This window comes from Lepidochelys kempii, chromosome 8 (genome assembly GCF_965140285.1).
Source record: "Lepidochelys kempii isolate rLepKem1 chromosome 8, rLepKem1.hap1, whole genome shotgun sequence".
Taxonomy (NCBI): Eukaryota; Metazoa; Chordata; order Testudines; family Cheloniidae; genus Lepidochelys; species Lepidochelys kempii.
The window spans coordinates 78,761,930-78,787,020 of record NC_136387.1 but is presented as its reverse complement, the minus strand read 5'-3'; the positions used below and the strand labels follow the sequence as shown (position 1 = coordinate 78,787,020).

The following is a 25,091-nucleotide window of genomic DNA, read 5'->3' as shown; positions in this document are numbered from 1 at the left end:
TGCCTTTTTGCCTCTATTCGCTTCTTTTACTTCGTTGTTTAGCCATGACAGCACTTTTTTGGTCCTGTTACTATGTTTTTTAATATGGGATATACATTTAATTTGAGACTCTATTGGGGTGTTTTTAAAAAGTTTACATGTAGCTTGCAGGCATTTCACTTTTGAGACTGTACCGTTTAATTTCTGTTTAACTAGCTTCCTCATTTTTGTGCAGTTCCCCTTTCTGAAGTTAACTACTACTTTGGTGGGCTTCTTTTGTGTTCCCCGCGCCCCAGGGATGTTTAATTTAATTATATTTTTGTTGCTATTACCTAGCAACTCAGCTATATTCACCTCTTGGACCAGATCCTGTGCTCCACTTAGGACTAAAATCAAGAATTGCCTTTCCTCTTGGGGGTTCCAGGACTAACGGCACCAAGATGCAGTCATTTATGGTGTCACGAAACCTTATCTCTGCATCCCCTTCTGAGGTGACATGTATCCAGCCAATATGGGGACAGTTGAAATCTCCCATTATTATTGGGTTTACTATTTTTACAGCCTCTCAGGTTTCATTCCTCCCAAGAGTCCCAAATTGTCCTGCCTTTTAGCTGCCAAACACACTTTCCTCTTTCTTGGCACAAAGCTCCCAAAACAGGCTTGGAAGTTAGCCAGTTCCCAGGTGACCTTCACCTGTGAAATAGCTAGTTTCCCAAGGCTTAAACAAGTCACACCAACTCACACTGTTGAAGAATAAAAGCCTTCCATCACGTTAACAGTGGAAGGAGGCTGATAATGAACGCTAGCAGGCATACACCAGAAAGGAGTCATGTAATTTTCTGTGCTGAGTGCACACATTTGCGCACAAGCTCTTCGCCCTGTGACAGAAATCAGGACATTCAAGGGAACTCCAGTCTCAAAGACAGTGGATCTGATTTTCTTCTCATTTCCACCAGTGTCAACCAGGAGTAATCCCACTGAAGCTAACAGAGTTACATCAGGGTAAAATTAGGGCACACATTAGAGGGGAACTGGGCCCAGTAATTCCAAGCTGATCAGTAGGAGTGAGATCATAGTGCTTATTGACAGTCTCTTCATTTTGAGTCATCTTTTTCTCCCTTCTGATATTTATGTTCCTCCTTGGTAGCAGTTACTACCATATTCATTCTGCAGTTTGGACAACATAGCTGTCACCACCGAGAATTTAAGACTACTTCACAAAAGATCACTAGCTATGGGCAACCAGAAAGACTGTACAAAGTGCACCTTCCTCCCATCCCATCACAACAGGAACAGGTCAGAATACTAAAAAAAATAAAATAAAAAAAAAAATCCCCAAACTTCTATTTTCTACAACCACAAAAACAGGAAAGTTTTGATTATCAATTTTGGTAATAAAATGCATGCTGATCCATATAAAATTAGATGTTACATAGCTTCTGTGCATACTGAACCTCTTTAATATACTTACTTTTCTAGTTGGCATATTGGTCATAACCATTGACAAAACTTCAAGCATAAATTACAAACCTTTGCTAATACAGGACTGGGAGAATCTGCAAATCGGCAAGCGTTGCTTACGAAGGATACTCAGTACGTCACACTGTCACATTTAATAAGATGTCTGCACCTATTAGATTTTTAAAATGCTTTTAGCTTTAATTCATAGCATTTCACATAAGCAAATGACTGTACAGTCATTAATTGATCTTCACAATTCCCCTTGGCTAACCTGATTTAGTTTTAATCATTTACAAGGTTAGTTTACTTTATGCACTTCACTCAGCTTGAACTGTGAAATCATATAAGCTAACTTCACTATTTTATTAAAACCTTATTTTTAATTTGTTTTTGCAGATGTTACAAAAATCTAACTTTTGGGGACTAACCTGAGTATCATTTTGATAATTTTTACAGATACAATTTCTTTTTTTGTTTGTTTTTTTTACAAAAAGGTTCCTGATAGTAAAAAAAAAAAAAAATCCAGTTGTGAAAAATAGTGCACAAGATCCGTTTTCCGGCAGAATACATGAAATTTCTTGTTTCCTCAGTTGCTGTGTCCCATCAAAGTAGTTTCCTTACAGGGAAAGGACTTTTTCTAGCACGCCTGCTGTGTTCTTCTGGCAAGCAGCTAGTAAGAAATGTGGCGTTTGATAAAACTGGACAAAGCCTTCCCTTGTACTGCAAATCACAGCACAGTCCCACTGGTGGGCTGGCCTGAAGCCTTCTATAGTAATCAGTACCATGCTTTAGCCTGCTAACATTAATCTTCCCTTCCTGTCAGAAGTCTCTGGCATCGGCTTAGAAAAGCAAGCCAACGTATTAAACTTCTCTCAGTTTCATTAGAACTGAAGAGTCAATCTAACGTTCTGACTTTCATGTGTCCAACTTCTGCTGTATTCAGCACTGAACAGTTAAAATGAAATATGTGGCTGAGTGAAACTTTAACAGTCAACTATTATGCAGGCCAGTATTTCAACGAGTATTAAAGCCATATGTTTTTCCAGTAAAGCCAGAAAGTTGCTAAGGTATGCACGTGATTTTCAAAACAGTGTACTAAACAGCTTTTTACAATCTGCAAAATGTAACCTTACTATAGCCTAAATCTAACCAATTTTTACTCTGCAATACAGTTCTCTCAATATGGCTTTCATATAATATTGCTAAAGGAAATAAACTGCTTTTGGTTACCTATAGTATGACAAATCATAGAATGTTGTTGTGTGAACCCAATCCTAATTTCCTACTACCACCCAATCAGAATCTTATGATCATGTCTGTTACACTTGAAAAATATTGGGCAGGAAGGATGGCAGGAGGAAATGATATCTACAAGGCACCTGCTGTTTAAATGACTACCAAAGCATCACCATGAAAAAAAACAAAATGCTTTGTAATTTACTGCCCGACACATCAGACTACAAAAGTTCAAACTTACGGAAAAAAACCCAATTAAGTTAAAATAATGAAATTGAAAGCCATTACTTACATTTTCCACAAAAATCAGCTTTATACACTTTTTTTTGGCTTTATAAGCATGTGGGAGAGAAAAAAAGATGTTTTTTGCAGAACAACTCAATTCAGAGATTTATAGTTTTATATTAGATGGGTTGCAAGTTTTCCTGGAAGGACACTATATTGAACAAAAACGACTTGGCATTGTACATGATTACCTCAGTGAGTCATTTACTGAGTCTGATTAACAAAGCAAATTTTTAGGTTTGTGCAATAATGCAATTGAATGAAGTTATAAAGTCTTTTTCATAACTGAAAAGAGGCAAGTAGCCAATGGCAATTGCAGTACTTCATAAATTCAGATACTTTTCATCTCAGCTTTTTATTCAGAATCAGTGTCCATCCAGTCCTGCAGGTTAGTCCTAATGAAATTAACATCTACATAAGGGAATAAGTTAACTCACTTTAACCTGGAGAAGAGAGCTCTTCTCCAGGTTCTGGAAGCTCGAAAGCTTTTCTCTTTCACCAACAGAAGCTGGTCCAATAAAAGATATTACCTCAGCCACCTTGTCTTTCTATATAAATCTCTGTCAAACTGATTGCCAACAAGTTATTTTATTTTAAAGGCATAATATTTGATTGCCCTGACTTACATGTAAGTTTTCCCTCCATTTTCAGAAGTTTTAAAGGTTTAACATTTGCTTTAATATTTACCAGAAAAAATTGTAATTTTTTATAAGGAATGAGTTAAGGTGAATGGATAACTGGCCAACAGTCTGTTACAATTTTAAAACAAACACCCAAGTATGTAACTCCAACGAAAACCTGAAACTACTACTGAACTAAAACTGCTGTTCCGTACAACCTTTTCCTATAGTTTTCCAGGAATACTTATCTTAGCAGGCATGATACATATCATTCTGGAAACATCTGTTTCAGTTCATGTAAAGCTTTGTGGTACAAACACTGCAGTTAAAACCATACCATTCTGGGTTTTTTTTTAAAAAAAAAGACATCTTTTCAGTGGCTTCTAACATATTTTTCCTTTACATCTAGATTTCTCTTGCTTTTTCTCAGCCCACTGATGAACTTTGGAATGTTTATAAGCAAACCAAAACAAAAACATCCACATACAACTCTGGTGCAAGATATCCAAGCTGGGGGGGAAAAAAAACCCACACACTATCCTTTTAAGTCATAAGTCACACAAAAAAGCTGGGCCAGATCCTCTACTCTTGTAAGTGGCATAGCTCCACTGAAGTTAATAGGACTGCACTGATTTACACAAGCTGAAGATTTGGCCCATTAAGTCTTTTTGTGCTCAGACAGCTCCAAACCTGTTTCGCTGTAAAAAAGTAGAATTATAAACAGTCTGTAATGAAGAATGTGTGCTTCCCCAAATTTACACAACATTGGTTAAGAAATAAGAAAATTATCATTTCCACCCACTTTGGCAAAACGAAAAGGAGACCAAAGGGAAAAACACCCAAATCCCATTATTATTTTTAAAAGGAAGTGATCCTTAAATATTTGCAAATAAATGGAAAATTATTCCTTCTTTACACCTAGGGACTAAATTCCGCCCCCCCCCCCCCATGACAACTACCATTTTTCGATCAGATCTAGCTAAAAGTTCTGGGCTCAATTCCTGCTGAAGACCCAAAGTGTGGGAGTAGAGAGGTTGTTACAGGTTTAAAAATCTCCACCTGCTGCTTTTATTAAGAGTTAAAAACCTTTCCTGAAAGAGAGGAGACATGGTGGTCTGATAGCAACGAGGCTGTGATAAACCCTTCCACTCAGCAATCCTAGCTACCCGCTGCCCCAATAGACTAAGAGGGAATTATTTTAAGTAGCCCATAATTAAAGAGGTGATGACTAGAGCCTCCAGAGGCACATAATGCAAGTAAACCAGCTGAACTGCCTGCTCTTCCATTACAATAATGATTTTGCTGAGCACCATGCAGCTTAAGTAATATTTCACTAGAGGAAGAAACAGTTGTATAATCGCGATTTAACTCACTGGCCAAACTTGAACATTCAAAATCTACAAAACTAGGATGAGTTTGCTGCCTATTTTTCATATGTTAATGCTTCTCCAGCTCTGATACACCAGTCTGGAACATCTGGATCAGTCACTTTCCTCATATAAGTTATAAGCACGCCCTTTTGACCCCACCCTGTCTCATGACAGACCCAGTTCTTGTTGTTCCTTTCACAGTGCAAGACGCAAAAGCAGTTCCTGCTCCTTTGTGACAGCCAGGTCATAAAAAGAGTTATTTTGCACAAATCACAATCCAAAAAATCTATAGCTACTTCAATCTGAGCTGCTGGGTCTATTTGCCTCTTCTGCCTGTAAGGCTGAGCTGTCAAGTGATGCCTCACATACACATATGACTGGGCCCTCAACCTTCAGAAGCTCTGACAAACCTGCTTCAAGTACACAGAAGAGATAGGAAGTCCTCTTCCATCTGTAATTTATTGGAAGGAGGTTAACACTTTCTTCACAAGTCACTTGCAGGTTTAAACTAGTGCATATGTGAATTCTCTGTAATTTAAAGTCTTTAAACCATCATTTTAGGACTTCAGTAACTCAGCTGGAGGTTAGGGGTCTATTACAGGAGTGGGTGGGTGAGGTTCTGTGGCCTGCAAGGTGCAGGAGATCAGACTAGATGATCATGATGGTCCCTTCTGATCTTGAAGTCCAGCTTCCTCTGTTCTGCCTAATTTGGCTTCTCTCCTTTTGTTCTAGCACCACCCAAGTAAAAGAGGACCGTATACAGTCCCATTTCAACTACCTTAATTTTCAGGGAGCTCTGGGGACAGAGTGAAGCTTATCACATCAAGATTGATGGTGTCCTAGCAATAAAGAGCACTAGGACCTTTCTACAGCATCCCAGGCTATCCTGATATTACAGTCACTACCCACAACCCTACCCACTAGGATTTTACATTGAGTCAGCTATCTTGGTATAAACACATACCCTTTAAAAAAAAAAAAAAAAAAAAAAGGAGTGAAGATGTTGCCAAAGTCATAATCAGTGACTGACCCAGAAGTTTAACCATACTGTTATAACAGAGACGGAGAATAGGAAAACGTATCTGTGCCTTACCTGAAAATTTAATTTCTTTGAGTAATGAGGCCCACATGACATTGGATCTCCACTGTATGCAGCCTTGGAGCCAGACCAAAACCTACCAAATCAGTGGCAGGCTAGGTGAGGCTCCTCCTCTGCCAGTTGAGAGACTTCCATAGCCCTAGGCAAACTAACAAAATGCATGGTAAGGAAAATTAAGCATTCAGACTAAACACGACAATTCATTGTATAAGAAGCTGAGTGCCAATGAATAATCCCATCTCTTTCCCCAATTAACAGCCAAAGGGGGGATGGATCTGTGGACCTCATTGCTCCAAAAAAGGAGATTTTCAGATAAGGGATACATTTTCCTATTCTTATTCGTAATGAGGTCCACAGATCCATGACATTGGAATTTGAATAGCAGAGTCCACTATGTGCATGTACGTGGGGACTTTATACAGTCATATGCAGATGGAAAAGGGGGTAACCCTTTCTTAATAGTTACTTGGATACTACAGTGAGGAGCACCCATGTACTGAAGGCAGCATCAGATAATGATAGCATGTCCAGCGTGTAGAATTTGGAGAAGGTGTGAACAGATGACCAGGTGGCTGCTTTCCTCTTTTGCTTGTAGGAAATCTTTCTGCCCATGAAGCTGCCTCAGCTTTTCTGCTATTAGAAGTTGGAGTAATTTTTTTTTTTAAATATATATTATATTTAGGGCCCTACCAAATTCACAGTCCATTTTGGTTAATTTCACAGTCATAGGATTTTTAATAATCATAAATTTCAGAAACTGTGGGGTTTCCAACCCCAAATGGGATTGGGGAGGAGGGGGAAGGTTGCAAGCCTACTGTGGGAGGAGGGGTCATGGTATTACCACCCTTACTTCTGTGCTGCCGCCTTCAGAGCTGGGCAGCTGCTGGCTAGGCACCGAGCTCTGAACGCAGCGCCACCGCCAGCAGCCGTGCAGAAGAGGTAAGGGTGGCCACACCACAACATGCCACATTCACTTCTGCATGGCTTCTAGCAGCGGCGCTGCCTTCAGTGCTGGGCTCTTGCCAGCAGTTGCCACTTTCCGGCCACCCAACTCTGTGAAAATTGGTCTCTCCTACAATAGCCAGATTTCATGGGGGAGATCAGATTTTTTACGGCCATGAATTTGGTTGGGCCCTAATTATAATTATATTATATACACACACTTTTATGCTTCTGACTTACAATATCTTAGCCACTTGGAAATGGAAGATTTTGAAGCCTTCATACCCTTTGACACTGGATAATAAAGCACATAGAATCATAGAATATCAGGGTTGGAAGGGACCCCAGAAGGTCATCTAGTCCAACCCCCTGCTCGAAGCAGGACCAATTCCCAGTTAAATCATCCCAGCCAGGGCTTTGTCAAGCCTGACCTTAAAAACCTCTAAGGAAGGAGATTCTACCACCTCCCTAGGTAACGCATTCCAGTGTTTCACCACCCTCTTAGTGAAAAAGTTTTTCCTAATATCCAATCTAAACCTCCCCCACTGCAACTTGAGACCATTACTCCTCGTTCTGTCATCTGCTACCATTGAGAACAGTCTAGAGCCATCCTCTTTGGAACCCCCTTTCAGGTAGTTGAAAGCAGCTATCAAATCCCCCCTCATTCTTCTCTTCTGCAGGCTAAACAATCCCAGCTCCCTCAGCCTCTCCTCATAACTCATGTGTTCCAGTCCCCTAATCATTTTTGTTGCCCTTCGCTGGACTCTCTCCAATTTATCCACATCCTTCTTGAAGTGTGGGGCCCAAAACTGGACACAGTACTCCAGATGAGGCCTCACCAATGTTGAATAGAGGGGAACGATCACGTCCCTCGATCTGCTCGCTATGCCCCTACTTATACATCCCAAAATGCCATTGGCCTTCTTGGCAACAAGGGCACACTGCTGACTCATATCCAGCTTCTCGTCCACTGTCACCCCTAGGTCCTTTTCTGCAGAACTGCTGCCTAGCCATTCGGTCCCTAGTCTGTAGCTGTGCATTGGGTTCTTCCGTCCTAAGTGCAGGACCCTGCACTTATCCTTATTGAACCTCATCAGATTCCTTTTGGCCCAATCTTCCAATTGGTCTAGGTCCTTCTGTATCCTATCCCTCCCCTCCAGCGTATCTACCACTCCTCCCAGTTTAGTATCATCCGCAAATTTGCTGAGAGTGCAATCCACACCATCCTCCAGATCATTTATGAAGATATTGAATAAAACCGGCCCCAGGACCGACCCTTGGGGCACTCCACTTGATACCGGCTGCCAACTAGACATGGAGCCATTGATCACTACCCGTTGAGCCCGACAATTTAGCCAGCTTTCTACCCACCTTATAGTGCATAAAGCATTTGTCCTTCTGACCTAAGATGTACAATGAACAGAGACTTTGAGAGCTCTGCAGACATCCAAAGTATGCAACAGTTTCTCTGTGGAAGGTGTTGGAGCTAGACAGAAGGATGGAAAGACAATTTCCTATGCTCTATGGAACCTGGGGTTAATCTCCAACATTAAAACGTGGTTGATTCTTCGTACCACTTTCTTTATAGAAAGTGCAGTGGTGACGTTCCAGGAAAAGAGGTCCCAACTCAGACAGTTTGCAAACTAACATGATGGCTATCAAAAAGGCCGTGTTAGAAAGCAATTAAGACACGTTCACAATTGATTGCGAACACAGCCCTCTGTGGAGATAGAGGTGGTTAGGGATTATTTAGAAAAGCTGGACGTGCACAAGTCCATGGGGCCGGACGAGTTGCATCCGAGAGTGCTGAAGGAATTGGCGGCTGTGATTGCAGAGCCATTGGCCATTATCTTTGAAAACTCGTGGTGAACCGGGGAAGTCCCGGATGACTGGAAAAAGGCTAATGTAGTGCCAATCTTTAAAAAAGGGAAGAAGGAGGATCCTGGGAACTACAGGCCAGTCAGCCTCACCTCAGTCCCTGGAAAAATCATGGAGCAGGTCCTCAAAGAATCAATCCTGATGCACTTGCATGAGAGGAAAGTGATCAGGAACAGCCAGCATGGATTCACCAAGGGAAGGTCATGCCTGACTAACCTAATCGCCTTTTATGATGAGATTACTGGTTCTGTGGATGAAGGGAAAGCAGTGGATGTATTGTTTCTTGACTTTAGCAAAGCTTTTGACACGGTCTCCCACAGTATTCTTGTCAGCAAGTTAAGGAAGTATGGGCTGGATGAATGCACTATAAGGTGGGTAGAAAGCTGGCTAGATTGTCGGGCTCAACGGGTAGTGATCAATGGCTCCATGTCTAGTTGGCAATCGGTATCAAGTGGAGTGCCCCAAGGGTCGGTTTTGTTCAATATCTTCATAAATGATCTGGAGGATGGTGTGGATTGCACTCTCAGCAAATTTGCGGATGATACTAACCTGGGAGGAGTGGTAGATACGCTGGAGGGGAGGGATAGGATACAGAAGGACCTAGACAAATTGGAGGATTGGGCCAACAGAAATCTGATGAGGTTCAATAAGGATAAGTGCAGGGTCCTGCACTTAGAATGGAAGAATCCAATGCACCGCTACAGACTAGGGACCGAATGGCTAGGCAGCAGTTCTGCGGAAAAGGACCTAGGGGTGACAGTGGACGAGAAGCTGGATATGAGTCAGCAGTGTGCCCTTGTTGCCAAGAAGGCCAATGGCATTTTGGGATGTATAAGTAGGGGCATAGCGAGCAGATCGAGGGACGTGATCGTTCCCCTCTATTCAACATTGGTGAGGCCTCATCTGGAGTACTGTGTCCAGTTTTGGGCCCCACACTACAAGAAGGATGTGGATAAATTGGAGAGAGTCCAGCGAAGGGCAACAAAAATGATTAGGGGTCTGGAACACATGAGTTATGAGGAGAGGCTGAGGGAGCTGGGATTGTTTAGCCTGCAGAAGAGAAGAATGAGGGGGGATTTGATAGCTGCTTTCAACTACCTGAAAGGGGGTTCCAAAGAGGATAGCTCTAGACTGTTCTCAATGGTAGCAGATGACAGAACGAGGAGTAATGGTCTCAAGTTGCAGTGGGGGAGGTTTAGACTGGATATTAGGAAAAACTTTTTCACTAAGAGGGTGGTGAAACACTGGAATGCGTTACCTAGGGAGGTGATAGAATCTCCTTCCTTAGAGGTTTTTAAGGTCAGGCTTGACAAAGCCCTGGCTGGGATGATTTAACTGGGAATTGGTCCTGCTTCGAGCAGGGGGTTGGACTAGATGACCTTCAGGGGTCCCTTCTAACCCTGATATTCTATGATTCTATGATTCAAATGGATGACCTGTCATGGCACTGAGAACCAGATAAGAGCCCACAAAAGAACTCTCTGTACTTCAGGAGGAAGAAAAGATACTGCTCCAAACAAACAAAAACTCACCACACCCACACCATACTGGACATCTGGATAAAAGGAAATCTACTACTTGTCTGCCCCACTAAGGATGCTAGTCAAAGCAGCCACCTGACCTCTATGACCTAGACTGAGTCCATCTTGAAGAAATTCAAGAATCTGCTGATGTGTGGGTGAGACCCCTGCTCTGGTACCAATGGTAAACCAGGCCCTAGAATACGGTGAGTAAGTAGATTTATTAATGAATCTACAAGTATGGCTATTAGCTCTCTGACTAACCTTGTTGGCTTAAGAGGGTCTGTTCAAGAACCAGGCAGCTAGGCTCAGACTGTCTGGATTCTGATGCATGACTGACCCTTTTAGTATCATATCCCTTCTGGATGGATAGCAGATGGGAGCTCTTTGTATTTTGTCAAGTAGGTCAGAGAACTGAGGCCTCCTTGACCAGAATGGGGACAGCAGAATTACCAGAGCTTCAGCTTCTTGACTGATCTTCTGTAGCATTCTGGCGAAGGAGAGGAAAGGCACGTAAGAGTCTGTTTTGCCAATCTTTGTGACATCTGTTGCCTTAGCTTTGTGATGCTGCCAGCAGGAAAAAACATAAACCTTGTGATTCAGGTGGGAGGCAAACAGAGCCCTTGCTGGGAGACCAAATTCTTTAACCAGTAGATGGAACACCTCTCGGTGTAGTTCCCACTTGGGACTGTCTAGTTTTGGCCTGCTGAGCCAGTTGACCGTAACTTTCAATCTTCCCTTGGACATAAAGAGAGAACTGACTGAAGGCTCTCTTTTGCCCAAGTCATCAGGAGGTGAGCTTCTCTCGGAGGGACTGTACAACTCATTGTCCTTTTCTGCTGAAATAAGACATGGCTGAGGTTTTGCCTGTCATGATCAGCGTAAGAGTAGAGCCCGGATATGGGAGCAGAGCCTCAAGACCATATCAGATTGCCCTGAGCCCTTGCCAGTTTATACTTTGCTTACTTTCTTGTTTGGGCTAGATCCTTGAACAGTCCTTGATCCTGTGTGATAATTTTGTCCCTCCAGGCTTGCATCTATGGCAGTAACTGTCCTGACTACTTTGCCTATTGAAAGCTTGCTTTGAATCTGCTCAGTCTTCATGGAGAAAGATACTTTTACTGAGGGGTGGATAAGAAATAACGGAGGGAGGGATAAGAGAAATCTCTATAGTGGCCCAATGTGAGCACAGGCCCACTTGAGAGGGGCCTGAGTCTCCACAGCACAGGCACAGATCTCCCAGCAGGCACTCAATCAGCAGTGAGGTGCAGGAGACTGTGTCTGGCTTTCCCTCTCTTCTTAGCCTTCTCTGCCACGCTGCACTCTGCTTGGGTGAAGAGAAGGGATGGACTATGGGGAGAAAGGGAATCCCCTCTGCCAACAAAGGCAGATGGTGACAGCTTGGAGATTTAAAGCCATTTTTTAAACTGCTCTGCAGCAGGGAGGCACTGAAGCAGCAGACAAAAATATGGCAGTTTCTCAAAGGTGGCAGGATAGGTGTGGTTCCAATGACAGACAGGTTTGGCCTGCCTCCAAAGCTGCATAGACAGAGGCCCAATGTCATGGATCTGTGGCCCTCATTACAAATAAGAAATACCATTTACAGGTAGCTATTCTAATTTCTTTTAGACGAAGACCCCACACCACAGCTCTAATTATACTAGTACATTAAAAACCACCACCAAAAATAGTACATAAATCTTCCAAAGTCACAAGTCACAATTCTGTGATGCAAACCATTATAAAGAGGTGTCATTTTTCAACATTTTGCAGGTTATACCAGCACTGACTAAACTGTACAGTTAGGGTTCATTTTTATACAATTCTATATTTTGACATTTGAATTTTGTATATACTAATGTTTATAAAAAATGTACTTTTCAGTTTGCACACCATATCTACTTCTCCTTGACTGCAGGCCAAAAAAGCACACTTTTTATTTGCAACCACTAAAACTTGTGTCTTACAGATCCAGATCAGCTCACACTATCACCAATTTTTTCTAATTTAGAATCTAGTTTACTTTTAAAAGGGATTACTTTATCATAAAGAATTAAAAGTACTTTTATAAGAATTTTATATTTGCAATTTTGCTTTGGGACAAATACTAAATATTTGGATTTACTTATATCTATTTCTATTTCTCAGTAACTTAAAATATTAAGCATGGCCAGGACTATAAATCAAGGAAATTAACTTGCAAATCCTTATTCACATGAGTAGTACATAAGTGAGTAATCCTACTAATTCTGGAACTACTTGTATGAGCGAGAACTAAAAGCAAACAAGAATCTGCAGGATTAGTCCCCAAGACACTAGTACAGTATTTAAAGAAAAAGCCTATTCAGTATACTGTTTGGAAGGACTGCTGAGAAGTAATTAAATCCCAACTTTTATGTTTTACTGAAGAACAGTTTTCAAAACCATAGTAGTGTTTTCAAGAAATTAAAAACAAAATAATTGGTATCTCTGCTTTAAAAAAAAAGACAAAAACAATATCTCATTAATAAAAAGAACACCCTAACCATGAAAAAAACCACACTAAAAACCAATTATGTTATTAGGAACACAGATAAAAGCATTGTTTTTGTATTTAACCGACACTAGTACCCTTTGCTCAGACTTCTTCCTTGCTAGTAAAAGCAGACGTGCTAAACAATCATGGGGCATTTGACAAGAGTTACTGCTTGATGTATTTGAGTCGATGAAGATATAGACATTTATCTACTGCATAGCAATTGTTTGTGTAATTCAGACTCTGTACTAATACAAATAAAGTTCAATTGGATGTGCTGCCCTTCATGTAGTAATTTTGTCTGGATGAGCCGTCATTTTAAATTTGACTGAAAATAACTGTAGACACCTTAACTGGATTAAAAGCAGCACTAACTACTCCTCCACAATAAAGCCAATTACTTAACAGCAGGGACCCACTTCATCATCAATTAATCCAGTCAATGTGATCACTATTCAATGCACACACAAGAGAGCTGCTTTAAAATAGTTTAATTAACTCAATACAAAGTAAACTTCACAGGAGAAATCCATAATCAATTTTCCCAGACTTCATTACAGACATAGATTCAAAGCGCAAATTAATCTGACGGGATATAACTTTGATTCTCCAACATGAAAAACTGTAGTCAGTTTTGCCTAATACATAAAGGGGTTTAGTCTTTCAAAAGGAGCAAGTGACCCATATTAATGTTCCTGAGCATCACATATGTATTGAGAGATTAATCTCTTAAATGGATCAAACACAGTTTGTAGGACTAGTACACACTGGTCTACTTATTCTGTCACATTTTGCAACCAAATGCAATAGGACCAGTTATTTAATACAGACTACAAAGCAAGATATTTTTAACTTGAATGGAAATTCTAGACCGTCACATATACTTTGCAGCTTACACACACACACACTCCTACCTCTGCTACATTTCCAAACAAAAGCACAAAATGTGGGTTCCTAGATGTGACAGTACATTATGGCACAAATGGCTGGTTATAGAGGGTAAAATCTGTATGTGACCTAAGGAGCAACAGGATGAGTTTCAGAGCCAGAGCTCCAGCTCCAGGGAATGTCTACACTGCTATTTTTAGGGTTGTAGCACAAGCCCCAGCCTGTAGACCATGACTCTGAATCTTGCTGACACAGCTTTTTTTTTTTTTTGGGGGGGGGGGGGGGGAGGAGCAGAGGACGGGACAGTATAGACATACCCTAGGTGACGGTCTCCTAAATCCCATTTTCAACAGTGACTTAGGCACTTGGGACTTGGGCAAAATAGCTTAGTACACAGACTTTTTATCTGCAAAGTTTTTACCAAACAACAGTAATTAATATTCACAATATGGATATTAATATGCCCATTTTATATAGGGAAACTGAGGATGACAAATTAAGTGACTTGTCCAAGGGGACAAAGTTCAACAGACTTTGGCGGGAAGGATAGCACAGCGCTTTGAGCATTGCCTGCTAAACCTAGGGTTGTGAGTTCAATCCTTGAGGGGACCACTTAGGGATCTGGGGCAAAAATTGGGGATTGGTCCTGCTTTGAGCAGGGGGTTGGACTAGATGACTTCCTGAGATCCCTTCCAACTCTGATATTCTATGATTCTATGAACCAGATCTGGAATTAGAACTCGGGAGTATCTTGTCTCCCATTCCTGTGCTCAGATAACATCTCTCTCTCACTCAGTAGGATACTACAAGTCAAGGTCAGCAAGTTGCTTGACCCTGTCAATGAGAAGTTATTCCTTTTTAGGGGCTGACACCAACCTCAATATATATTCAGCTGAAACAATAATTAAAACTGGAGTATAACACACTTAAGGTATGTCTACACTGCAAGAAAAGATCTGCAGTTAGCCTAGGTCAGTTAACTCGGGCTTGTGGGGCTCAGTGCGGGGCTAAAAAATTGCAGTGTAGATGTTCTGGCTCACACTGGAGCCTGGACTCTGGGACTCTGCTTGTAGGGGTGCGAGAGCGTCCCTGGGCCCAGGCTCCAGCCCAAGCCTGGATATCTACACTGCAATTTTATAGTCCCACAGCCTGAGCCTGCTGACCTAGGATAGCCGCAGGTCTTTTATACAGCGTAGACATAACCATTGATGAATACGATAAATAGGGACAAGCCAGCACAACTTCTTCTCCCATCTATTAGACATTTTTGAGGGAGACAACAAGATAGCAGATAAAGGAGACAGCGTTGATATAATTTATACGGATGTTCAGAAAGCCTTTGATAAAAATCCCAAACAAGAGACTTCTGAGGAAGTTAAGTAGTTACAGAGCTAGCGTTAAAGTTCTACCTAGGGTTAGAATTAGCTAAGACATAGAAAACAAAATATGTTGTATTTGTGCATCATCAACAGAATTGTTAACCAAGCTCACGCTGTAAACTTTTTATTGTTGGCAAGGTGTGAGCCATAACGAACCAGTTTACATTTCAGATTCCAAGCTCCATTCAAGGGCTGGTAACCAGGGTTTAAAAAGGACATATTTTTATATTTGAGATGTGCAAATTTGATCCAGAAGTCATAAATACATACAAAATATGGAAACCCACTCTTAGTCACTTTTCAGAGCAGAAATGTGTTTTAAAGGCTCAAAAAATAATACTGTAGATAATTACCATAATTTTCAAACTTGAGTATCTAAAGTTAGGCACCTAAACTCATATTTAGGAGTATAGATAAATGGCTTGATTTTGCAAGGGGCTTAGCACTCGCATTTCCTATTCAAATGAATGTGATCTGTGGATGTTCAACACCTGTGAAAGTTAGGCCACTTATTTAGGTGCCTAACTTTATGAACCCAACTTTGAAAATTATGGCCTACATATTTTATAATCAACTTTCCATCAATTTTATAGAAATGTTCACAATGAAGAGGGGGAAAAAAATGTTTAACTTTCCTATAAAAATAAAGACAGGAGTGTAACATCTCTATATTCCATATCCTTCTTACCTGCTGAACAATATTTAAATGCAGGGCTCTCCTCTATTGTTGTCGCACTCTGAGTCTTGCACACAAAACTCTGCTTGTGCAGCTGCACATACTCCATGGAATGTATGGAATCTGCTTGATTAATTTCACTGGCCTGACCCATTTGATTGTCTCCTGCAGATTCTGAGAAGTATGGAAGGCCTTTATTGTGCCCCATTACTTTAATCAAGTCACTCCCAGGCAACATCTTGAAACTGGTGGTATGGGAGTCCAAATTAACAGAGTTTTTCCCAGTAAAACAATGGACTCTGGGGAAGTCAGGCTCATCATCTTCAGGGATAGGATTGTACCATATTTCTCCTTCATCATCTGCATCATTATCCTCACTGAAGTCTAAAGTACAGTTTCTCAAAACTGAAGGGCTTGTAGAATGGTGAACAGCAGTTACAGAACTATAGATTCTTGCAGGACATTCCTTTCCTATAGGTGATTTGGGAGGAACCTGTGGCAGTTTAGGTCCAGGTAATGGACTGGAAGATTTGGGTACATGGATAGTGTTTCCTTGCATTTTCTTACAGATATTTTCTTCTTCCAGATTAGGGGCCTTTAAAGTACTCTGATGTAGCCAGTTACGTTTCTTAGAAACTGTGATGCTGTCAAGCTGTGGCCTATGCTCATGGACTTCACTGGCCACAAGAATTTTAAGTTCTCTCCCGCTTGTGGAGGATATGTAAATATTTTCAATTAAATCTGTTATTAAAAGAGGAAAAAGAGATGCTTAGAACATTCTTCCAGTTTTGATCTAACACAAACACATACACTGTCATGTCCCATCCACACTAAATCCAGTCCCACAGGACAAAAGAAATGTTGTGCTATCATGAACTTAATTTCAATCCATCAAAAGACAACAATTGTGCACGTAGTAAAGAAACAAAAATATCTTTTGACATAGCAATGGAAGTGATAGTACAAGCACGTCTGTACTTGTTCCACATTCCAAGAATATGCACATAACAAAACAGAATGTGGGGAAGCAGTCAATCTGACACTCCTATCGATAATGAGGATATAACAGACATGCAATATTAACTTTAATATATCTCATGACATACATGATATTCTTGACTATGGTCTAGATCCTGCAAGGTGCCACGTGTCTTCTGAGAGCTGATAAAGGGTCTCAGCTCTCAATGAAAGACCACCACATCACAGGACCAGGCCCTAAGTGAGATGCAATTTCAAGCTGCCAAAAAACTGTGCAGAGTCCAAGTCTATAGAAAGTACTTGAGAGAACATGGTTCTGTCTCCAAAACAGAGTTTAATGTTAACAGCACTTGTATAGAAACGTTCAAGGTACTATTTCCATTTAACATTTATATCTTCTTTAAAATCTCACCCACATTGTTGGCATTTGTAAAATATTGAAGGATTAACACTGAAATTGAAATGTAAACTGATCAAGTAAAGTTGCTCTGTGTGTTTCAGTGTCTTAACACACTACTTCAGAAATGAAAGTGCTTTGGTAGTACCCCAGATCAACTTTATAGGCACCCTCCAGTCTTAAAGGTCCTGCCCTAAATCAAGCACATCAAATACAATTCTGCTCCACTTATTAGAAACTCCATTAAGTACCCAATTTTATCAGTACTTCGATGGTCGCTGTAAATTTCTTCATATTATGTTTTGTAAAGAACAAAAGAGACAGTCACTTAAGACTGTTTCACTTTGTTAAAATTTATCTAGGAACAAGTTACTTATAAAAGTTCATTGAGCCAAAAAGCAATGTCCTAAAAATGTCAGGTTTCAGAGTAGCAGCCGTGTTAGTCTGTATTCACATCCGATGAAGTGAGCTGTAGCTCACGAACGCTTACACTCAAATAAATTGGTTAGTCTCTAAGGTGCCACAAGTACTCCTTTTCTTTTTGTCCTAAAAATGTCATCATAGCACAGTATTCCTATTATCAAAGTACAATACAAATGAAAAAAAAATACTAATTATGTATTGACACTTAAGTTTTGCTTGTGCCTTTATTTACATACAATCTGAAGGTTTTGAGTTTTTCTACTGAATTAAATACAGATTGCAGTTCTTCTTCACCAGACATATAAATTACATAGTACTACAAAGTTGATTGTTCATTACATTTATTTTAACTTAGATGTCAGCACTTTACATTAATGTAAAGTTCACATTAAACGCAAAATTCAGGCTCCAGCATTTTAATAAGTAAATGTGAAGTACCCTCTACCTAAGATCAAGATGAACACACAGATTTGCAAAACAAGTCTATTTTATTTCTACTGTAGCTATGCATCAAGTCTGTACAGTATAATTAACAGATTCCTTCTAATTAAAGTCATTTTATTTCCCCATGAATACCTGTAAAAGAATGCATGCAGGCAGCATTTAATGCTCTTTGAACAACCAATACTTAAAATACTTTTGCTAACTACTTTAACGATTATGTTTGCTGAAGAAGTCTTGTTTTGCAATAAATCTAGAGAATTTATAACCATTGAACATTTAACTAGGCATACTCCTAAAACAAAACTTCAGCAAAATAGTATTTAAGTAGCAAAAACAACCCTGAAGTACATTTTGCAGCACTCTTGTTCAGTGTGCATTACATATGTAGGTTAAAAACTGTGAAAAACACAGTGTAGAAATTACCAATATATAAATGGTGTACAGCTTATGACAAAACAAACACACTGTTTAAGGACAAGTCAAGGATCACATCTATTTTGATATTTGAACTCAATATTAGCATTAACTGTGAACAACAATTCAGCCATGCTTAAATTGAGTATATTGGGTGTCTATACAAGGGTTTGTTTTGTGCAGATGCTGCTGTATTGGTGTAAAACCCTAGTGTACATAGGCTGCATCAGTGCAGTTACAGTAGCATAGCTATACTCATACTAAAAAGACCTAGTGCAGACAATCCCTCTGTTTAAAGCTATTGTAATGTTTATTGACTTTGCCTGTTTATTAAGGAAATCTTAATAATGGTTCTGATGTGAAGACCTATATTTCTGTCTACAATAAAAAGGCAGTTATTTCAACTTGCTTTTTAATTAATTTCCCTCTCCATTATTTTTCTTGCTGTTATTGTTGCTCCAAATAATTACATCTTCTATTTTGAACATTTATATTTTGTATCATTTGTAATTAGACATTACACAAAGTCAGAAATATTTATTTAAACCAGTACAGTATATGCTAGGAATGCTTGCTTTCTACATCTGATTGCTGGCTTTCTACATCTGATTGCTGCAATAAAATCCTCAATTTTCCAGTAACAGCCCAAGGAATTGTTCCTATCTAACAATTTAAATAGATGGAACATTCAAGTATTCTATTTCTACAACAAAAATATCTGTGTTACTGCCAGCATTGCATAGAAATGTGTGCCCTTTAGCATTAGTTAGGAAATCTTACAATCCTCAGAAGGGCAGACTCTTAAAAATTATACACACGCCCAAATATACAAACCAATCATATGTCTGAAATCTGGGCCTAAGCTACCTTTTACTCCTAGAACAGCAAAGGCTCAAAGTACATATATATGATAACATATACCAGTACAGTGTTCAATATTCCAATTACAACTTTACTTGAAAGGCTTACTAAGGAATACAATGATAAAACGTGTTGAGAATTCTTGAATAACTTCCCATGACATGATTTGCTGCTGTATCACAATTTGAATTTCAGAAATACTATTCTCACTCTTATACTTTATGCAGACAATAATAAGAAAGCTTACTACTGCCAAAATTCATTGTCAGTATTACAAATTTTCAAAAAAAAAAAATCTTATCTTAAATCCAGAACCAGCCAAATGGTATACTTCAATTTAAATGTCAAGTCCGTCACTTACAATCAAATGACAGACAGCTGTATTGGTAAGCTCTGAACTTCTCCTTTATATGGTCTTAGGCCCTGATCCTACAATCCTTTACACACATGCTTAACTTCAGTACAACAAGAAGTGCCACTTAGGTCAACGGCAGTAGTAAAGTTAAGCACATGCGTTAAGGATTGCAGGATCAGAGCCTTGATTTCGAAAGGCATTTTTACTTTGAAATCTCACATATACCACATGAAAGGACAAGGAGAAGCACAGAGAAATCTAACACAAATCTTTCAATATACCTCATACATATCTCATGAATGTTCTGATTTATCTGAACTGCTCAATGTACTTTTCAAAACAATTAAAGCAATTCATTTTATAAATATCTATAATGTCTAAATATTTTTAAAATCTTACAGAAGTATCAAATTTCTGAACGTCAGCTCTGAAGTTTGCTACCTCATCCACTTTTGCAGTTAAGACTCAATATGTTTATATTATTGTAGCTGACAAAAAATGAAGAAAACAGCCAGAGACAGAAGTCAATATATTATTAGCCATTACTGAAAAAGCTTCAGATAGATCCTAGTGAAAATGTGTATTTTGTGAAGTCCCAATATGCAAGTACTGCCTTGTCTGGACAATAAGTATGCACTATTTGACAGAAATACAGCTCTAAGAGTACAATTAGTTCAGTAAGCTGACTGACATTTTGAAGATTTTCGGAAAATCTATTAACTACTACTATTAACTTTAGTAGTGATCAGGCCTTAAATAAGTAGAAGGATTTTAGAAATATGTAGGTCATGCTGTCCTTTACCCTTTGTTCTAAGGCAGTCTTATTTATAATAATATTCTCTAGATAAAATTATTTGTATTATTACAGCACCTAGGAGTCCCAGTGTGCCAGACGCTGTACAAAACAGAACAAAAAAGATGATCCCTTCCCAAAGAGCCTCAGTCCAATGTTTGTTTATTATGGTTTTCTTTAAAGCTAACTATTCAATTTACCTTGTAATATACTGACTGACTACTAACTAAATATTTCTTTATAAAAGAGTAGGACCCAATTTTACAAACATGCACATGCAGATCAGGTCTCAGTCTTTCAACTCGATTGAGGTAAAGGTTAATATTTTGTCTATCAACTGTGTGTAGAAAATTTCTCAACAAAAGGTCACACTCTACCTTTCTAAGCCATATTTTTTGGATGTCAGGATTGGTTGACAACCAAGCTTTTAATTAAGTGGGAAGAGAGTTTTTGCAGTTCCCCATCTAGATCAAAATAGCTCATTCCCAGAATTAATTTAGACTCCAATATTTTTTTTGTTCAAACCAAACTAACAATTAACTTGCAAACATTCAAGTAAATTAGAAAAATAAATTAAAAGAATTATGGAGCAAGCAGCAGTACAAAGAAAAAGCCTGGGGTGTTATAAAACATTTAAATATTGAACAAAGTAGGGGCCCCAATTCTGCAACTTTTTAGTCACATGAGCAGTATTTACTTCTAGGGTTACTCATTCCTGGAAGTGGTTGCAGGGGTCAAGCCCTAAATCTGGATATGCCAAAGCACACTGTGTTTATTTGCGTTAAGTTATAAAGCAAACAAGATTGGGTAAAAAGGGAGATTGTTAAGAACCAGCACAAAATTAATTTTGTTCAACTGAAAGGCTGGTCGTTAAATTTAAAGCCCTTTTCAGTTTTAAGAGATGAGTTTTATTGCCCAGAATAATGAACAGATTATTTATTTTAATTAGAAGGTGTAGGTGTACACAAACAATTTCCAAACCTGAATGAGTTGCTTAAAATATGCAATACTGTATAAGAGAGACAATACCAATCATTTGGGATTATATTTGTTCAGTTAACTTCCTACTTGAGTTTACTGCAAGTAAACATATGGGCTTTTTAAATTAAAAAAGGACTGCTTTATGATTTCAACATATTATAGTGGTTATCTATATGTAAATCATTTTACTCTGGTGTACACAATAACACAAGTGTAAATTACAAAATTCTAACAAACATATACATCATTTTGGTACTATTTTTAATGATGCACAATCAGAGCTACTAAAAATAATTTGTGGAAGTACCATTTTGTGGATTCATCTCAAATTCGCCCCCCCCCCCACTTTCTATGAAAGTTAAAACCAATTTTCACAGTAAAAAAGCCATTTCACTGGAGAAATGGAAAACGTTTGCCTTAAAACACACCATAATTTTGCCTATGGCAACGTTTTGCCACATTCACAACTGCAGTACTGTTAGTGACAGAACTAGCAAGTGCAATCTACCTCAAATCAAGAAAACACCCAAAGTTCTATATGTGAGTATTCAGCGGGAAATCTAGGACTTCACACAGCTCCAGTATTAACCTCTAATTTGCAGATGATACTCGACTTTTTAGGTATGCTGCTTTTATAGGTGCATGAACCTGTAATAAATATCTGTAATCGCTGATGCCAACCCCTAGAACCAAGAACGCTAGGTGTGTTATACTAAAACTACATAGGCATTCCCCTGCTATACAGCAACCTGAGACATTACACTAGCATTTCATTATCATCCTGTAAGGAACGGTTGAACGTTGCCTCCACACTGCAGGCTACCCTCCACCATTCAGTCACCACCCCTTAGTAAGACAGACCAGAGGTGGGGTTAATTTGGCTCCAGGCCTTCCAGCGCACAAGCTGCTTGGCGGAGTGTGACAGGCTGAAGCCAGGCCCAAGCGGTGTGGGGGCCTGGTCGCCATCCCCGCAAACATACCTGTCAGCAGAACTCTTTGGTCCGGGGGAGCTGCCTGGGCCTTGCTTCCCTGCCCTCTCCAAGCCGGCGGAGTTGCGGGCCCCTCTTCTCCAAGGTCTGGCTGAGCAGGCAGCGCCGCACCTGTCCCAATGGCTCTGGGGTCAGCGGAGGAAGCCCCAGCCCCGATGCGCCCCTTCATTCCCAGGGACAGCAGGCGCCCTTTACACATCCACTTCTGCAGCTTCCCGACGCTGACCGCGGGCGGCCTGAAGGGGCTCTGGGAGGCATGCGGGCGGCTGCCGGGGCACGCTGCCGGGAACCCGCCCCCAGCCGCTGCCTCTGGCGGCGCGGAGCCCTGGGCACTGAGCAGCAGCAGCCGCTCGGCCTGGCGCGCCCCCGCGCCCCGATCCGGGCTCTCCCCGCAGCTGACTGAGCGCTCTGCGGCTGCAGGAGCGTCGATTCCCCCGCGGCCGCCCTCCGGCCGCGCCCGGTCCCAGGCCGGGCCAGGAGGCTCGCCCTGCAGCAGGTGCCCCGGGGCGGGCTCCACGAGGTGGTAGCGGATCACGCTGTCGCTCAGACACCGCTGCAGAGGCGGTGGCTTCGCGGGGCGGCCGGGGGACAGAAGGGAGAGGTTCCCTAGGCTCTGACCCCCGTGCCTGTGAGGCGCCAGCTGGCCGGGACGCCCTGCGGAGCCCTGGGCGGGCGGTGGCGGCCAGGCGGTGGCGGGCACCTGGTGCTGCGGGCTGCCCTCCCCGGAGGAGGAGGAGGACCAGGCATCGCTGCTCTCCGCTGCCCCGCAAGAGGCGACGGGCTGGGGGAACCCTCCAGCGCAGGCGGGGCTGGCCGGGGGCAGGTCGTGCATGGCATGGATCAGCAGGTAATAGGCCTCCTGCAGCTGGCTCCGCAGCCTGCCCGTGCTCTCCCGGGTCCCAGCCAAGCGGCCCTCCCCTCGGCCCTGGGCACGGGCGGCAGGTAGCCCCTGCGCCTCGGCCGGGCGGCAGCCCCAGGGCACAGTCTCATTATCGTAGTAATCGCCCTCCTCGCCGTCAGGAGCACGCCGCGCGGGGGCAGACCGGGGCTGCGGGGCTGGGTCCCCCGGGGAACAGCCAGGGGTGGCCGGGGCTCCTGGTGTCCCTTCCCCCAGAGCTGCGGGGCCATGCGGTGCCTTCCCCCGCCGGGGCCAGCCGGGCTGCCGCTGTCCAGACTCCTCCGGGCTCCCAGCCCTCGGGGGCACCGAGACCTCCCGGCTGCTGGGCTGAGCCCACGGCGCCCCCCTGGCCTGTGGCTGCTGCTGGGCTTTACCTTGAGGGGCGCCGGTCCCCCCGCGGGGGTGCGCGCCTGCCGCCGCCCCGCGTTGGGACCTCCTGCCCCGCAGCTTGGAGAGGGTCCTGCGCAGAGGATCAGCCATGCCTGCCCCCGCCCCCGCCCCGCCCCCGCCTGCCTCAGTAGCTGCTGCCCGCCAGCAGGAGGGTGCTGGGTGCCCCCCTGCGCGGCGGCGGCGGCTGCTGGTGGTGGCGGCGGCGGCGGCGCCCCATGGTCGGGCGGGCTCGGTGTGCGTCGCACTCCCTCCCCGCAGCCCTACTCCTGCCGCCGCTCACATACTTGGCATAACTGAGCGGGGTGAGAGGGCGGCCTGCAATGCGCATGCCTTGCTGCCCGCCGCGGAGCGTGCGCGCCCGGCTCTCCCCGCCCGGGCTCCGAGTTAGGGGGGCCGGAGGCGAGGCCAAGGCTCCCCCCCCGACCCGGCTCTGGCCGCTACCTGCTGTCCACGCGCACGGCTGAGGGGGAACCGAGGGGCGAGAAGACACCAGTCCCTCCTTGCAGCTCTTGTTAGGGTCACAGCCCCTTCTGCTCCCCCTAGCCCGCTACATCCATGTGTGCTAATACCTTTAGGGCAGGGGCTTGACTAGAGCATAGAGGGCCTGAATCGCCTTTCCCAGGCCCATACCTGGGAGGGAAAGTGAACGTGCCCTCCCCCAGCTGCACCTAGGCCGTGACTGGAGTGAAGCGCCCAAGGACGCCCCCGCTCCCAGTGTTGCACGGGGGAAGGAATACCGGTGCTATTTGTGGTAAAACAGCGACTAAAGCACGAGGATGGTGCAGAGATTCATTGCCAGGAGGGCTTTGCTTTTGTTTACTCTGTATGAGAAAACTAAGGGAAAAGACCAACAAGTGCAGCAGGTGGCCTTGAACAGCAGCAAACCTGCGCTGGGACTGCACTCAAAGCCCTATTTGCTGACACAGTTTTGAACTAATTTAACAAGTCCCTCTTAAAATGCTTTTATTTTCTCCCTGAAAGAAAACCTGCCTCACCTTGCAGACAACCTAAGTAAGGGTGACCTAGAAAAAGAGGAGGTTCTGTTTTTTTAAAGCATCTAATGAACTGAGGTTTTTTTAAAAAGTTTTTATTTGAATCAGTTTGATTACAAATATATTTACTTTGTTACTCAGGTTTTTCTTGCACGGTGTCTCTCATGTCAAAATTATTAGGTCATGGAATATTTAAAAAGACGAATTTCTAATGTTCTCTCTCACCCTTCCCTCATATGTCCTACCTAAAAGAACAGGCCACAAACCTATTTTTCCTCCTTTTGCACATCACCTTTAAGCTACCTGGTCAATAAAGCCCAACTCTGTT

At 42.2% G+C, this 25,091-nt stretch overlaps 1 protein-coding gene across 2 annotated transcripts in view; it reads right to left on the bottom strand.

Annotated features, from left to right (window-relative positions):
* Window positions 1-24,438, bottom strand: part of SYDE2 (synapse defective Rho GTPase homolog 2) — a 52,682-nt gene extending 28,244 nt beyond the window's left edge. The window contains exons 1-2 of one of the 2 annotated variants that reach the window (XM_073357194.2): window positions 22,475-24,432; window positions 15,861-16,589 (exon numbers count right to left, since the gene is read on the bottom strand). In XM_073357194.2, coding sequence (XP_073213295.2) covers window positions 15,861-16,589; window positions 22,475-23,861 — 2,116 coding nt within the window. In that variant the 5' untranslated portion in view covers window positions 23,862-24,432. Of the gene's footprint in view, window positions 1-15,860; window positions 16,590-22,474 lie in introns of both variants that reach the window. The other variant, XM_073357195.2, reaches the window with a different exon arrangement.
* Window positions 24,439-25,091: the final 653 nt, after the last annotated feature.